This window comes from Helobdella robusta (assembly GCF_000326865.2).
Source record: "Helobdella robusta unplaced genomic scaffold HELROscaffold_44, whole genome shotgun sequence".
In the NCBI taxonomy this organism is placed as follows: Eukaryota; Metazoa; Annelida; class Clitellata; order Rhynchobdellida; family Glossiphoniidae; genus Helobdella; species Helobdella robusta.
In genome coordinates, this window is record NW_008705063.1 from 1,064,415 (window position 1) to 1,082,260 (window position 17,846).

General features: G+C 30.2%; 4 protein-coding genes across 4 annotated transcripts; 2 read left to right on the top strand and 2 right to left on the bottom strand.

Annotated features, from left to right (window-relative positions):
• Window positions 1-828: 828 nt before the first annotated feature.
• HELRODRAFT_177812 (hypothetical protein) lies at window positions 829-1,836 on the bottom strand (the record flags this gene model as incomplete). Its single annotated transcript, XM_009025959.1, has 3 exons — window positions 829-1,172; window positions 1,267-1,464; window positions 1,542-1,836. The coding sequence occupies 3 exons, from the start codon at window positions 1,834-1,836 to the stop codon at window positions 829-831; spliced, it is 837 nt and encodes a 278-aa protein (XP_009024207.1).
• Window positions 1,837-9,353: 7,517 nt separating this feature from the next.
• On the top strand, window positions 9,354-12,286 carry HELRODRAFT_177813 (hypothetical protein; the record flags this gene model as incomplete). Its single annotated transcript, XM_009025960.1, has 10 exons — window positions 9,354-9,432; window positions 9,560-9,647; window positions 9,973-10,051; window positions 10,254-10,331; window positions 10,496-10,662; window positions 10,786-10,864; window positions 11,244-11,356; window positions 11,432-11,576; window positions 11,803-11,971; window positions 12,129-12,286. 10 exons carry the CDS (start codon window positions 9,354-9,356, stop codon window positions 12,284-12,286), a joined length of 1,155 nt encoding a protein of 384 aa, XP_009024208.1.
• A 1,937-nt stretch (window positions 12,287-14,223) lies between these two features.
• HELRODRAFT_177814 (hypothetical protein) lies at window positions 14,224-14,992 on the top strand (the record flags this gene model as incomplete). The annotated part of the gene is made up of 4 exons (XM_009025961.1): window positions 14,224-14,293; window positions 14,392-14,486; window positions 14,606-14,689; window positions 14,852-14,992. 4 exons carry the CDS (start codon window positions 14,224-14,226, stop codon window positions 14,990-14,992), a joined length of 390 nt encoding a protein of 129 aa, XP_009024209.1.
• Window positions 14,993-15,685: 693 nt separating this feature from the next.
• Window positions 15,686-17,666, bottom strand: HELRODRAFT_177815 (hypothetical protein; the record flags this gene model as incomplete). The annotated part of the gene is made up of 6 exons (XM_009025962.1): window positions 15,686-15,796; window positions 16,443-16,738; window positions 16,852-16,933; window positions 17,107-17,326; window positions 17,389-17,509; window positions 17,603-17,666. The coding sequence occupies 6 exons, from the start codon at window positions 17,664-17,666 to the stop codon at window positions 15,686-15,688; spliced, it is 894 nt and encodes a 297-aa protein (XP_009024210.1).
• Window positions 17,667-17,846: the final 180 nt, after the last annotated feature.

Genomic DNA, 17,846 nt, shown 5'->3' on the forward strand with positions numbered 1-17,846 from the left:
TTAGACAAGGCTGTGTATTCTCTCCAGACCTGTACAGTTTCTGTAGTAAGATCATCTTGAAAAAGATAGAATATCTACCTGGAATATTCATTGAAGACGTGAATACAAACAATGTAAGATATGCTGATGATACAGCTCTTATGGCAGATTCAATGGAAAAACTGCAAACAATTGTTTCCAAACTGGTTTTTGACATGTGAAAGGAAAGGCTTGCAAATTAACAAAGACGCTTATAAATCTTCAATACAAAACGATACGATACAATACAAAACAATACAATACAATACAATACAAAACAATACAATACAATACAATACAATTCAATACAATACAATACAAAACAGTACAATACAGTACAATACAACTCAATACAATGCAAAATTGGAATCTAAAAGAATAAAATATGTAGATTAATTTCTACATATGTTATTCCTAATGAAGATACATCTTCAACGGTTTTTAATTTTGACTATAAAGCCGTTCATGAAAACGTTATAGAAGAATGAAGGTAACTTTTAAAATTCAAAAATTAAAATTTTAAAAATATTGCGATTGACAAATTTTTTAAAATTTTTAATAAATGGAAAATGTTTTGCAAAATCGTCAGAAAAAAATCACAAAATAGCAGAACGTGAATAAGTGCTAAAATCTCAACGTGCGGTAGTATTTGCTTCAACTAACAATGAGATTAAAAAGTAGTGCATCAGAAAATGACTGTATAAAAACTTTAGATATATCTGTGCCAGCAGCATTTGAGTACAAGCAGACAGTTTCCCACTAATTAGTATTAAGAAATATGACGTTTATATTGATATACTTTAACATGATCTACAGGCAGCCGTTCGGTTCAACGTACTCTGAAACAAAAAATAACCTTATTTTGAATAATATCCTGTAGCGAAAATTATTACAAATATTCTGAAATTTACCGATAACATTTTTTCTGCAGTAAAGGACGCAGTTCTTGCAGTCTGTGGAGTCGACAATCCATTTAGCTGCTTTCGATAGAGGAGGATAATAGTTCGTTGACGTTGGCCATATTGCGTTTTTCGCTGCAGGCCAGAAGGAATCGTTGTAATAGATTTTGTACCAACCATCGTAATAGTTCAGACTGCACTTCCAAGTCGCGTTGGTCAGGATGTAGCTGTCCGACGTACTGGCTATGAAACCTCCTGGAGATATAAATCAACATTGCGTTGAAACGTTTTAACTGAACTATAAACGTAAATGGAAATACTCGGATAATTTGAAAAAAATTATGTTAACCATCTCCTTGATAGTTGTAGGTCTTGAGCGCAATGACTTGAATTCCGCCAGTCAAATTGTATGTGTCAGGAATGCTCCAGAATCTTGCATTTGGAAAATGTTTTGCCACAGATACGTTGTTTCCGTTTAGGTAAAACTCCCAGAGTTCGTTGTCCACAGTGATCGTCAATGGTCGAATGATTGGAGGATTCTCTCCATCTGTTCACGTCATTCAAGTATCCATTATCAACAAATTAATTTAAACACTTTGACTACAATTATAAAACCAGAATTACCATTTTTAAAATAATTTATGCAACCGGGCAAGACAGAGAACTTGTTCAAGGTTTGATTGAAGAGCTGGCACTGGTTAGTAGCAATGAAGAAGTTGTAAACCACACAGCCGGCTATTTGTGAACATCTCATTGAACACAGCAAGACGGCTTCCATAAACGAGAACGCGGACAAGCTCGTGGCCTCAATAGGATGGTCGCACGAACAAAAATCTACTTTCTCCTCCAGGTATCTGTGAAAGCAACTTGTTTTAGCGCTAACGATATTTAGAAATAAAATTAACAAAATATTGGCCATTTTCGGAAAAAGTTTAGATTTGAGGATCTAACTCAAGCAAGAAAAATATCCCTCATGTATATTTATTCATTTTTCAAACATGCAGAACAAAATTGGATTGGTATCAAAAAACTTTCTCAACGGAAATCCAGAAGAAAGAAATCATCTACTGAATGAGTTTTGTAGTATGCGACGAATGCTTCTCATTGTTTTATTAATGGAATCAATAAATTTTTCTCGGCGAAAATTGTTAAATTCAAAAGATGAATATTTTTAAAATAATAAAATTAAAATAATTTATAATTCAAAAATAAATAATTAAACTATAATTTTTTTTTTCAAATGCTGTTTTTATTAAATTTGACAGAGTGCGAGTACAATTACTTTGAAATACATACATAGATATAAAATTACATACACATACAATCGCCTATACATCTACATAAACAATGACAAATACACTCACAATCACAGTTATATATACATATATACACGCAGTTATATTCACAATACATAGATATATATATATATATTTAGATAGTGCTTTTGAGAAACATTTTGTTTGTAATTAGCGCTATACAAATTTTTGAATAATAATATATACCTACCTGTGTATTTAGGCATATTTGAATACATATTCTCTAGGTACTCGATCGAGTAGCCCATCTTGTTTCTTTCCTCTTCCAAGTTTATGTCTATATACATACACATGTATAATGTATATGTATAGATATATGATATGACGTCAAACATGTAAAATCTAATGCTTCCACATCCTATTCTATTGATTCTCATTTTCTTTTTTCCTTTATAAATTCCTCAACAAAAAGAAAAGTACTTCAAATTTAACGATCAAATTTAACGATTGTCTTCCTTGAAGAAACCAGCTACAACAAGAAGTTGTTTTAAACAATTTTTTGTATTCATACTATTTCAACAATTTTTGCGCATGCGTTCCAAGTGTTATTTATTCGTTTGTTTGTTCAATCGTTCGTTCGTTCGTTCGCTCATTTGTTCATTCGTTCAAAATGTTATTCAATTCCTTGTTTATATGATATTTATATAATGTTTGTATTACATAATCTATAAAATAAAAAAAACATTGAGAATATGTTGAGACAGTTTTTAAATTTTGAAATAACACAAACGCTCATATGGTCGAAAAATGAAAAAAATAACAAATGAAATTAGATTAGTTTATTTGTTTTTGCTGTTAATATGGATTGAAAAGTTGAACATGATGCAGGCTTAAGCGGTCAAATATCATTGATCCACTGACAACGATGATGATGATGATGAAGATGATGTAGATGATGATGATGTTTGTGGTTAATTTAGTGACGGCGAAGATTACGACGATGATGACATCACAAGCGATAGTGATGATGTTCTCAGTTTTTCAAATTTTTTTAAACTTTTAATAAGCTCTATGTTTTTAATATAGTTTTAACGATAATAAAGTTGATAAGGATTGTGATAACAATCATCTTTATCATATGACGATGATGGCGGTGACGATAGTGGTGATTTCATGGGTGGTATTGATAATGACGAAGATGATGATTGGAGGATGATGTGATTACAGCAAATTAACATCGCGGGGCTGTATTAATTAAGTTAAAGGTTACTCTCTCTTGCAACAAACACACAGCGTATATGAATACGCGTGAAAACCACGCATCATAAACATTGCATATGATGGGTGGGGATCTCTTTGTATTCGAACCCAGTCACTGCAGCAGCAAGGCCAGGCGCCTTTAACCATTGAACTATCATTAATTAATACGTTTTTATGAATTCTACAATTTAATTTATATTGCGATGATTGAAATCAACAGTGGACTTCATGCTGCTAGGAACTTTCATTTATTGCGTGAATCTTCTTATTAAATAACTCTTTCAATGAAAACTTGTTTTAACAAATTTGAAAACAAAGTCCTATCTCAATAAATTGCAATCAAATTCATTGACAGTTTTCAAGTATTTTAATGAATTTTTCTTCTGAAGTTCACTGGTAGCAAACTTCATATCTATGGCCCTGAATAGTCGTGTTGTATAATTGATTACCTCTCTCTTTACAAGACTCACTAATTGCCGGCTGGAGGAAGAAGTATCTGTCGCCAAGTTTGAGCCAGCCTTGCTTTAAATTTTAATTAATTTTTATTAACAATGAATCTATGAGATTTTTTTTTCAAATATTTGAAACCTAGAATTTTTACAAAAACATAAATATAGCAATAGCGCTAATGCGTGTGTGCTAGGGTAAAGGAATTGGATCTGTCGTATCTATGAATTAGAAGCCTGCATGGGAAACCATCCCGCGGGAAAACCGCGGGAATGGAAAATATTTTCGAGGGTACCCGCGTTAGCAGGAAAAAATATCGGTAAAATACCGCGGGAATAATGGGAATGGGAAATTTTTTCCATTAGCAAGTTACATACGTAATTTAATTTTTAACTTACTTTTTTTAAAACTGTTTAAATTTCTTTGCTTCACGAAAATAGCTCTTTGTTTACGTTTGTTTCACTAGTCTTCATTCTCCATCTTTCATTGCGGATAGTTTGGTTATTTGTTCTGAGATAAGTTTGTTTTCTAGTCAAAATTTTAATTTAGTTTCTAATTTATTGATATTCGTTTCAATGGAGCGATGCGATCTTCTCAAACTGATTGCTAGTAAAAGTGAAGCAATAAAGTTTATTCCGAATAGCAATGCAGCCAGTCCTATGAGAAAAGACGCAATAAACCAACCATTTTGTAACAGAACGGCATTGAACTAAACCACCAGAAGCAAACACCTCACCAGAAAATACCAGCACATTTTACGGTAAATAAAAATTCAACGAAATGCAAAATCTCAACGATAGAAAGTACGATTGCTCTAGAGATTTAGCCTGAAGCGTTGAGTCGATTTTATACAGATTTTCTAATCGCACTGACTGACGCTCATTTTAATTAATTGTTTGTATTAAGAAGTTGAATTTATAGATCAGTAATTGATTAAAACTTGTTTACTTAGCTTAACGTGTTGTTTGCTTTGAATCATTGTGGGCTGATACATCTAAAACAACATATTTTTAAATCTTCAAAAATACACTCGGAGCGTTACGTGATAGCGACAAATGTCAAACTTTAGTTCACGCGTATATCCATGCTCGAATACATTACTGCAACAGTTTGTTTTATGGTATCCCAGATAAGTCTTTGACAATACTTCAGTCAATTAAGAATAAAGCAGCTAAAGTTGACTGCAACCAATGCAAATTTGCTTGTTGGATCAAAAAACATCGCTGTATCAGGCCCCTCTTTGTGGTATGCATTGTCGAAATCACTGAGGTCACCTGGGCTGAACATTGAAAATTTTAAAAAGAATTTAAAATCTTATTTATTTTTGAAATGGTATTACATTTTGTTTATTCTTTCAGTGATTTTGTGTTTCATAATGTTTATTTAAATAGCCCTCTTGAGAAACTTTGAGTTAGTGCTATATAATGTTTCTGTAATATAAAAATGTTATCAACATGGGTAGTTTGTATTGTAGATAAACCCCTATAAATTTGAAAGTAAATTCAACATAATTTATCAATTGTTTACTAGGATGAGTTGAAAGTTTACAAAAAATCAGTTGAACCATTTTTAATTACCGAAGTTTCCATTGGAATTTAATTTTCAAGGATTGGCAAGGATAAAAACTGAATTCATTATTGTAAAATATACAATAAAAAAAATATATGAACAATATGTAATTAATTGGCATATGTGTGACTGTAAATCATCATAATCGGTCGACATCTTGACGAATAACACAAAGAAACAACGATATGATAATTTAGGTGATAGCACTTTTCTAAATCTATGCAATACTTTTTCTTTCATATAAAATTTGTTATATTAATAACCATCCATCAACATCATTTAACTAATTCAACGTAATCTATCAACAAACGTGTTTTACTCTCTCTCTCTCTCTCTCTCTCTCTTTTCTTCTCTCTCTCTCTTTCCCTCTCTCTCTCTCGTACACACACACACACAAAGATATATATATATATATATATATATATATATATCACAAATTTTTTGTTTATTTTCAATTGTTTGGTTCTTGATAGTTAGTTTTGGAATTGATGAGCTTGGAGGTTGTTTGTTTAGAACTCCATTTTCATAACTTTTATTCACTTATTTGATATATTGTTGATTATATGTACAAGTCTGGTCTGTACAAGTTTTGATTTTCTTATGGGATCTCCGTAAATCCTCACAATCTCAAATTTTCATTTTGTGTTAAATAAATGAATTTTTGATTTGATTTGATAAATTTATTAGCAGGGAGGATTCCAATTGCACGTTGATGGATATTTATTATTAGATGTCTTTGTTCTATGAGTATTGATTCGGCCAGTGGTTAATTAAAATGGTTGTTATTGTAATGTAAGATTTCAACATCGTGGTCCAAGATTTGTCTAGTAATTTTAGTTTTGTGTTTCTCTTTCAGGTGATTCTTTATAGCGTCAGTTTGTACGTGCATCGTGAGTCTTCTCGATAGCTTGGTCGTCGTCATGCCATGGCTTACCAGTGCAATTGTTTTTTATTACGAGAGATGACGTTCTTTGGTTAGAGAACAGAGAAGTATGTTTGTAGTTCGTAGTTTAATATTATACATATTCAATTCAATTCAAAAATAGCTTTATTCAGCAAAATAACAACAGTTTTTCGCTAGGAGACCCGAAGTATCAACTTGTAGGGCCACCTATACACAATAGAAAAGGATTATGGATAGTAATAAACATAAACATGAAACTAATTCTATTATAAACAAAATATAAAAATAATAGATGATGAGAAAGGAATTCTTTTAACTATACACTAATAATAATAATAAAACATTTTCGAGTAATATGAAAATTAAGACAATAAAACTAAATGGTCGAGTTGCTATATTAAAAATTAATCAAGAAAAGTAATTTCAACGAACCAATTTGTTAATTATATAATTATAAGAACATAGAGTCAATGAATTCTTAGCATATATTGGCAGTAAATCCCAAAGATGCATTGATAAAGAAAGTACTGAATTTATATAAAAATTTAACCTGGGTTTAGAAAAATAAAAATCAGAATTATATCTCAAGGATCGAGTATTTTGGTTTTTAAATATGATAATTTGCTTATGAAGTAGCGGACAAAAATTAAGTTTATATAATTTAAAAAAGAAAATTAAAGAATAAAAAGTGTGTAATTGACTTACATTTAAAATATTTGCCATATTATAATAATGGCTATTGTGATCAATTCTATTTAATTTAAACAAAATACGCAAGAAAAAATTTTGATTAAGAGTTAACATATGAAGATTGGACTTCGAACTACAACCCCAGACAGGAATGCAATAAGTTAAGTAAGGCAAAATGAGAGAATTATATAAAGACATTAAAGTAAAAATAGGAAATCTAGATCTCAAACGATAAATTACACCCAGATTTTTGGATAGTTTGCTAGATATCCACCTTATATGATCAAACCAATTCAAATTACTAGAGATAACAACACCCAAAATTTTACAGAATGTACTCTTTTAATTAATATATTAGGATAATAAATGTCTGTACGAATTTTAGGACCAAAAAAAATAAATAAAGTTTTGTGCAGGTTAATTCTTAAGTTATTAGAAACAACCCAATCATAGACATGAATTAATTCATTATTAATTGTAGAAACCAATGAATCAAGATTATAATTCGAAAAAAGTAAAGTAGTATCGTCGGCAAAAAGTACAAATTTTAAAACACTAGAAGAGTTAATAAAGTCATTAATAAAAATATTAAATAATAGAGGACCCTAAATAGAACCTTGCGGAACACCTGATGCAATAGAAGACAGTTGAGACAGAATTATTAATAGAGACATATTGATAACGTTCATGCAGATAAGAATAAAACCATTTATAAGCTATTCCTCTTATACCGTATCTAGATAATTTATTTAGTAAAATTTTATGATCCAATGAGTCAAAAGCCTTACAGAGATCAATAAAAACGCCAATAGAGAATTTTTTAAACTCAAGAGCAAGAGAAACATAATTTATTACGTCAGCAATAGCAAATTGTGTAGATTGTTTAGGACGAAAACCATACTGATTAGAGCAGAAAATGTTATTAGAATTTAAAAAATTAGAAAGTCTATTATGAACAATTTTTTCAATAAGTTTGGCTAAACTAGAAATAATAGATATAGGTCGGTAATTATTAATAATATGCCTATTACCAGATTTAAACAAGGGTATAACCCTAGAAATCTTTAAACATTTAGGGAAATAACCATTATTAAAAGACAAATTTATTAAATGTTGTAAAGGAATAATAATATTATTAAAAGTTTTTTTTAGTAAAAAGTTTGAAAAACAATCATCACCCGAACTATAAGAATTTTTAAAATTATTAATAGAATCAATGATTTCAAGGAAGGAACAATCAAATAAAATAAAAATGTTTGAAAAATGAACATCCAAATACTTACGATAACCATGACTAACATTTTCACCACCCCTAATGAATGACTACAATTATCCACAGTAATATTATAAGATTGAATTTTTTTCATACCCATACATGGCATCAATAAATTCCAGGTACATTTAGCATTATGCCTATTTCTATTAAATTGATCCCTAAAATACATATCTTCTGAAACTCTACATAATTTTACAAAAATATTTTTGTAATTTTTATATAACAATTGGTCAGACAAAGATTTTGACTGTAAGAACTTCTTATAAAGTTTATTTTTAACAAAAGAGGAAATAACCAAACCCTTGGTAATCCAGGGTTTTTTCTTGCGAGTTCGTTTATGAGTTGCTAAACAAAATTTAATAACAGCTTGCTTAAAAATATTAGAAAACAATTCAAAAGCTGTATCAGTGTCTGAACAACTTAAAACAACATTCCAATCCAAAGTCTTTAGGTACATATATATATATATATATATATATATATATATATATATATATATATATATATATATAGAGAGAGAGAGAGAGAGAGAGAGAAAGAGAAAAAAGAAAAGAGCATAGAGTTTTTCAAATTTTTGAAAAAACAATTTTTTTCCTCAAATAGTGAGGACTATTTACACAAAAAGCAGCGTACCTTGTGTGCATTTCTGCAGTGAGTGCGTGGTGTTGAGTAGATTTGTAAAAAACCAGATATTCATATGAAAAAAAATTTTTTTTCTCATGGAGTGGTCAACCCTATAGCAACCCCCCTAGCTAAGTAGCACCCCCCCCGTAGCTAAGTCCTTATTTTTATCCATGCAAGTAATGTTTCTTCATGCAGACACACAAATTTCCAAATTATACGCTATTTTGAAAAAATTGGTTGTCAAAAATTAATCACTGACGATGATATAGTAACATATGGTCTAAATACGTGGGCAAAATATTGCGGGGTGAATCTCTATTTAAACATCCGATTATTCGTTGCTTTCTTTATTAATTTGATGAAAATCGAATTAATTCTTTGCTTCTAGATAATCTTATCTAATAGTAACAATGGTTTCGTTAAAATTTTTCACACTAATTGTTACCTTAACGTTAAGTTGCGACCTGGCAGCCAATGAACGTGTCAAAGGTAAATGTATTAGTTATCGTTTTTAAAATTTGAAATCAAACCTAGTTTTTGATTAATATGCCTCTTAATTGAGAAACAAACTTGAATTGTGAATTTTTTAATTTCAATTTATTGTCAAAAACTACAGTTGAAAATATGCAAGTCAAACGTGTAGGCGGCAGTGGAGACTTGGTTATAGAAGTATTCTTTATCATAGACAACTCTATCTACAACAAGTTATCACAAACTTCTTTTGAAGATTGAATTTATTCTTATAGAGATATTAATTTTATTTCTATTTACCCTTTCCATATAACCTTGTTATTATGTAGTAATGAAACATTTTGTGTAAACAATTTTAACATATAAACCAACATTTTAATATCATATTTATAAGGCTTCCCTAAGAATATTTCCTAAAAAATTAACATTTATAACAAATTTTTAAAAACATTCTATTGACCAAACTGTTTAATATTACATTAATTACATCATAATTTTATCCAACGACGAGAAAGACATTCCTGTTATTATACAAACCCATTACTCTTCAACCGACAGATGGATGGGTTACTATGACAACAACAAAGACAAAACTATCGACATGCTTCGCTACCACTTTGCACATTTGGCTGATGGGGTATGTTGCCAAATGTTAATCTAAATTTAATTATTTCAATTTTATTTTTACTTATTACATCATTTGAAAGTTTCAATTAAGCTGATAAAATACTTTGTCTACGATGTTTTTATTTGGTTTATGTTTGTGAGTTCCTAAGAATTCAGTTCATTTGCCTAGTTTTTTTTAGTTTTGAAAATCTTGTTATTGAACATTTGCAAAGGTTGACCAGAAATACAGAACAATTGATGACAGGCAGCACACGTATTCGATCAAACTTATTGGCTTCTACATAGCCGATGTGAGGAAACAAAATTATTTTATAAATTTATTCAACTCTCTTCTCTGTTAATTAATGTATCTAAAAGTAACAACTACATTATTACAGTCTATGCAAACACACGTGAATCAAGACATCGCGCCTGCCAGCAATGATATTTATTTAAAGTTGTCAATCTTTTTCAGACTCCCAACAAAGTGCCATTCATAGAGAATAACAAAATCAACGATGAAACTTTAAACATGAATGCAGCCTTAGAAAGCTTGTTGATATGGGTGAAGGATAACGTGAAGACATCTGATAATCCAAATAAAATTATTCCAGTTTTTGACATGGCTGTTTTATTTACCAGGTTGCTTTTAGCAAAATCACTGATATTATTATAATTTCAGTTAATATTGTTGTTGAGTTTTTACAATTATTTGATTTTTTTTCAATTCTCGAACAAATTCCCTCCCCCCCTTGCTGACTACAGTTACGAGACAAACAACTTCATTAATGGCATAGCCTACAGGGGTACTGTATGTTCTACTCGTGCTGCGGCCGTTGTCAAGGTGGGCAACAGTTTTGCAGACACCTTAGTAATCTTCGCTCATGAGATGGGGCATATGTGAGAAGTTTTGTTTTCAAATTTTTAATCATGATTAGTTTGAAACAATTTTAAACCCAAATGACATTAGCATAATTTGAGGTACAATTCAAAATTAGGAAGATGTAGCTGAAGAGATGGCTTTAGGACTGCCCTATTCTTTTTATGAAAATTATTATTCTTTTTATGAAAATTATGAAAATTAAATTTTATGAAATTATTTGGTCAATAAATTTTGGTTTTTATTGATTCATACATGTTTGGCCAAAAGCTAAAAATCTGTAGCCTTTCTTTGCAGGTTAGGTTCTCATCACGATGGCGTTCAAAATGACTGCAAACCAAAGGATTACTACATAATGACTGCTGTATACGAGGCTTATGCGAAAAATAACAACTACCATACATTCTCACCATGCACCAGATTCAACTTTGAAAATCATACCAAATATTTGGACCAGTGAGGGTTTAATTTGACAAAAAAATGATTTGCCAATATATCGTTGACTGTTCAAATCTTTTTTATAATTTCAAGAACAGGACAAAACTGCATGTCAAAATCAAACATGAGCAGGAAAGCTGAAGATACGTCGGGATATCTGAAAGAGGCAATGGGATTGAAGTACAGTCCAGATTTTCATTGCGAGATGAGATTAGGGAAAGGGCACAAATTTTGCACTGTTAGTTTTTAGTCATAACTTTTCTATTTTAGCATTAAATTGAGCTATTCAGTTATTTTAACTAAATTATTATTCAAATATTACTTGAATCAGTCACATTATTTTAAAAAAAATTGAATAATTCTATCTAAACATTAAAAATTCCATCAAAAATTGTACTTGATAGTTTTTACCGGATAAATTTTAAATTCTTTTTTTTTAAATAATTAAAATTAAAATTCAAAAGCCTGGCGTTTCTGGTCATGCTGATATGTGCCGCGAAGTTTACTGCTTCGATCCGCAGACAAAGGGTTGTGCTCCCATCGGCCCTGCCTTCGCAGGCTCTTCCTGTGGAGACAAAATGTGGTGCATGGATAAAAAGTGTGTTCAAGATGACAGGGCTCCTGCTGTTACAGGTTTTTTTTAAAGATTGTATTTACTGGGATTGAAATTTACAGGTTGATGCCTCTATACAAATTTCGGTCGTTTGACAACTTTTATAAAATTTACAATGAAGTTAAAGTTGAAATTTTATAAAGTTTAATTTTTTGAAAAATAAAATGCTTAAAATAGATGCAAAAAATAATTTAGACCCGTGCATATATGGAGACGCACCGAACTTGTTCCATGAAAGTGACTACTCGTATACATGCGAAGAAGTTGCACTAGATAAAAGGAAGTGGTGCCCCATTGCCAAGAACAACTGTTGCAAAACGTGCAAAGGATTCTAATCTATCGTTATTTGATTGTTGATTTAAAAGATGATTTGATCAATAAAAATTATTAGAATTAGAGCATTGTTCTTTATCGCATACAAATATGTTGATTGAAAGACAAACATCAATATAAAATATGTCCAAGTTAGTTTACTTAAAGATCAAATTTAGGCCAAGGTTAAAAATTTTGATAAAATTTTTTTATTAAATTGGGTTGGACCGCTCATTCTCATAAGCATGGCACAAATTCATAAATAATTCAATAATAATAATTTGAAAGCAATCAATACTATTCATGTGAGAAAAATAATAACTTGTAGATTATCACTAGCCAGTAAATGTTGCGAGAAAATTTTAGAATCACAAACAAAAATCTTAAGTACTGATACAGATTTATTTGTGAGGCCATAGAACAAATGTTTGAATGAATGAATAAATTTACCAAAGTATGTGGAGACTCGTCCAAGAAATTACGAATACGGTACAATTTGTGCAATTGATTGAAACGGGCGTTCTTTAATGATCCTTCATCAGTAAGTTCGAGTCCAAAACCGCAGACAATTACGCAACTGATATTGATTTTTGCCGGCTGCTGCCAAGTTGCGACCAGTAAAAACCTTGTTTTTCATTTTTCGTTGGTGAATTCAGAATCAGCTTTTTGATCTCTGATTTTGCAACCATAGGAAAACATAAAAACAAGTTAACTTCATCAATCTTTCTGGTGCCAAGAACGTGTTTGTCTGAAACACTAATAGATGCATCAATTATACCATTCTTTTGATTAAAATATCTTAAAATTTGATCAGATGTTAAATCATTGGAGACTTTAACATAATTTTTAGTTTTACAGACAACCTTGTTAACTATCCACAATATTTTTGAGTTTCTATTATTATCATCCATCAACTTATATCAGTACTTCATGCGTTTTTCAGACAAAAGTTTATTTTCCGCCCTCAAAACACTCCGCCATTCATTTTTACAATCCAACTTAGGATCCAATCTATCTATCATTCTCTCCAACCGTGAACAACGCTGTTTTATTGCTTCACACTCATCACCAAACAACAGAGCTGATATGTCTTCTCTGAAACTTGAGCAACCTGATCTACAATTACTTCAAGCTTACTATTGGAAAGGTCGAATTCTTTTCGGTTTCATTACTTTTTACATGGTCTTGACAAGCGGAGAGTCAACAATTAATTCAACATACTTTTCTGCATTAAATTTTCTATTCTTCACTGAAGTTGTCTTTATCATTGGTATAGCTACATAAATTGAACAATGGTTTAAAAATACATCTCTTGCAAAAATAATGCTTTTACAAATTGGAAATTCCACTGAGTTAACGATCAAACCAGAGTACCTAGCAAGTTATGCGTTGATTCAACTATGATGTTCGTCATTTGTCAAATACTTCCAACAGATTAACTGTATGAAAGCCATTTTCATTATTACATTTTGTTTATTTTTTCACAAGCTTTTTCAAGAAAAAAACATGAAATAAAGAGACAACATAACTTAGCCTATTCCTTCCATATCTATCTAAAAAATAAACAATTTTAACAAAATCATAGAAAAACACCCACGGAATTTGATACATAAAGTCAAAAATTCCGTGTAATTTAACAAAGTTGATGATAACTATTATAATTTTAATAAGTTTAAAAATTGTCTATCTTCCATTAAAACAAATACAATTAAACTTTGTTTTAACACGCTTACAGTTGTTCAAACAATTTGAGTCGATTCGAAAAAATGAAATCCATCTATTTCGTTGTTTGCATTATTTATTGACTTTGCGAAATTCGCGATCTAAGAACGTGTTCTTTCAATGTTTATGAGTATTTTTCAACATTGTGAACATCTATATATACGCATAAGCAAACTTGGTCTAATCGTTGGTTGTGGCGTTTTAGTTGAAATAATCAAATTTTAATTAATTAATTAAAATGAAATCATTTTTGTGTGTGCTGCTGGTCTGTCTTTTGCAGATTCACTCTGGAGCATCTAAAGAAGCAGGTTGTAGCAACAGAATTTTTTACTCTATCATGAATCATTTTTTATAATTTAGTTATGATTCAAAATTTTAATACTAAAAACATATTTTAATATTGCAGAATGCCCAAAATCATTCAAGTACACTGTGCAACTTGATAAGCAAGGAAATAAAGCAGATGTTGACATTCCTTTCACTGCTCGGGATGGTGACAAGGTTTAAAGTTAATAAATAATATTTTCCAAAAATTGTATTCGTTTCATAGCAATGAAATTATTTTAGTATTTTTAAATTTTTTGTAAAATTTTTAATATCATTCTTACTTTGATTCACAGTGCAGTTACAAAACAAACAATTGGTCGGTCATTGAAGGCAAGCTCCCTGAAAAAGCTGGAGGAAAAATTGTTTGGGTAAAGGATGTTGTTAAATTTGATTTCGAATAAAAGAAATTGCTGGTCTGTAATTATTTGTAACTTTCAATGCTTTGTTCGATATATTTTTTCTTATTACTGTTTCAACATATCAAGAAAAAATTTAGGGACGTCTAAAATTAAACTTTTTGTTTCTATAAAAAATTCTAGAGTGGCAAGTTCCAGAGTGAGAACTGGGTCTATTTCCTGGACGTGTTCACTGGTCAATGGATCTGTCCGAAATATTGCGTGCATTCAATGATTGATGATGTCGACTATGCCGTATGCAAGAAAATTCGGGTACTTATTTAAAATTAATTAATTTAAACCAATCATTTTTACTCCATTATCCATGATTTATTCGCCGTTGTAATTCTGTTTTCATTTTATAAAGTTGTCTTGCATGTTGTAACAGTTTCTGCGTCTGTCAGATTCTTATATTTAAAAAAATGATAAGAAGTATTTTAAGATTGTAATATGTTTACATTAGCTTGATTGATTATTTGTAATAATTATCAACTTTTAGACACAATATCTTATTTGACATTTTCAGTTGGGCAAATAATCGAAGTCGAGAGTTGACAACGTTTGAATTTCAAAATAAAACATCAATAATTCTATTAAATTTAAAAAAGCATTCGATAATTTGAATTACAATATTTGTTTTTTCCGATTCTAATACATTGTAATTTAACTCGATGGTTTTTTATTTTATTTAAAAGTTAAAATTTTTAGTCATGTACAAAGACAACAAAATTAATGCTAAATGATAAGATTTCCGTAGTACATAACAATACACAATGACATATCAAGGAAGAGTTAACTCACTAAAGACTAATATTAAAACGTCTTATCGTTTGAAAATTGCATCTAATAATGTATTAAATATTTGATGATACTTTATATAAGTTAATGATTGGCGTTATTTAGATATGTTTTTAACATATAAGAATAAATATTTATTACTAACATTTACTCGAATAAATATTTATACACAAATAGAACTTATGACAAACAAATTTCACTTTGAAACAAAACTTCCGTGTCAAATGCGACCATGAATAAAAAATCTGTATTTTCTTTTTTTAGCTGTAAATCTTTGATGTATGTGCCTGCCTAAAGTGTGTGTTTTAGGGCCAGCCAAATTTAGGACGGGGATCAATTTGAATTTTTTTTATTTTAGTCTTTCCCTACTGATTGGCGGTTGTTGGTTAGAATTTAATATGTCAATTCATAACGTCTTTTTTGGTTATAATTAATTCTTTTTTTAATTATTTTCTACATATATTCTGATTAAGGTGCAATGCCATAAGTTTTTCTGAAGATATATTTTTATTTGAAAGTATTTGAAATGATTATTACATTTCAGAGAGGATATGATGCAAGGTTGAAATTCAAGTGTTCAATAACGAACTGTTGTTAAAGTGCAAGTATTAAGGGGATTAAAAAAGATAATTTGTGTGTGTTTGTGAGTGTGTGGCGTGGTGTATGTGTAAATTTGATTTAATTAACTAATCACTAATTTCTATTCTGCTGAACTCTGATGAGAGTTTTTCAAAATTAAAAAAACGTTGGGTTAATTATGACGAGGTTTTCATAGTGCAATAGGCTATCGTTGAAAATAAAAGTAAGTATATTCAAAAGCAATGCCCATTATTTTGGCATTTTATCCGTTTCATAATAAAAATTTTTAATTAACTTAAAACAATCCACAATTTAAGCTTCTCAGTTTCATTTTTCAACACCTTTGGAATTTTCAAACCTTTCCAAGGACACTAAACAGTTCACCGCTTGTGCAAATCTTCCCATCGGCCTCGTAATATTTTTCCAACGTCTGCAAAATTATTGAATCGTCTTCGTAAGCTGGGACTGCGTGCTGTCGGATGATGCGAGCCATTGACTGTTTGCAAGTCTTTAAGTCATGGTAATACTGATAAGGATAAACTTTATCAATACTGTAGCCCAGCTCTGCTAGCTCTCTCTTAACAGTGTACGCTTCTATATATAATTTTCTCTTTGTCTCTCGAAAGACGTTGTTTACGTAATAAGGAATGTTAGCTAAAAAAAACAAGCGGTTACATTTTTTTTATTAAGGTACTTTTATATGCATTTTTTAATTGAATATTTTTTGAGTATATGAAAAAATTTATTTGTATATTTTTCAGACTAACTTTCATTCATATCCTTGTGCAATTTTATGAAGAGCTTCCCGTTGTGATTCAGCCAGTTATTAAAACATTTATCGTACAACGCCTTTTAGTAATAGTAAAAGGAAATTTTAAAGAAAATTTAACGTTATAACGTTTAGATTGAACTGTAAAAAAATTAACGACAAAATTAACAGTTAAGGGCTGGTTAAATAAATTTTGTTTCATGATATCAAAAAATTTCATGCAGATTTTTCGTAATTTTGAATCGTCACTAACCTTCCTCTCAGCTTCGTCAAAGTAATACAAACTATGAAATATGAGGATGAGGTCTGTTTTTGGTTTATCTCCGCTGGGACCTTGCCAACTTTGCGCCATTGTTAAATGGCAATTGAACTCCAGGTTGTACGGAAGTAATCTTTCAACATTCTTTTTCATCATCTCAACAAACTTCGGATCTTTCTCAATTACCGTCAGACGTTTAACGTTTTTCACCAGTCTTTATATTCGGTGATTTGAAATTTTTTTTTTACATTTAAAGACGACTTTAAAGTTAAATACTTTTTAAGGAATGTCAATTCACTTAGAGCAGGTCCGCCTCCAACTACAATCACGTCTTCAACGTCTTTCAGATAATGGACATCTATTTCGTCGTACAACTTGTCATACACTTCGTAGACATCTAGCAGTTCAAACGGCAAATTTATTTGCATTATTTGATTGATTTAAGTTTAAATAATAATAAAATAGATCAAAATGTGTAAAAAAAACTAACTCCCTTGCGTTCTGAAATCTCTAAAAGCTTCTCCGTAAGAATAGTCGTCCTCTTTTTTCTCCATCTGATTCTGGCGATGAATTTTATAATTAAGATGCATTCGCGTTAAACTTTAGTGTTTGTTTGGTGACATTTTAAAATATAAGAATTCGCAGGCATTTAAAAATGTTCCTGTATTTGGTGTTGTCTCACATAAATTAGATGTAAACATACTTAAAAATGCAAAGTCCAAAAGTGTTCAAAC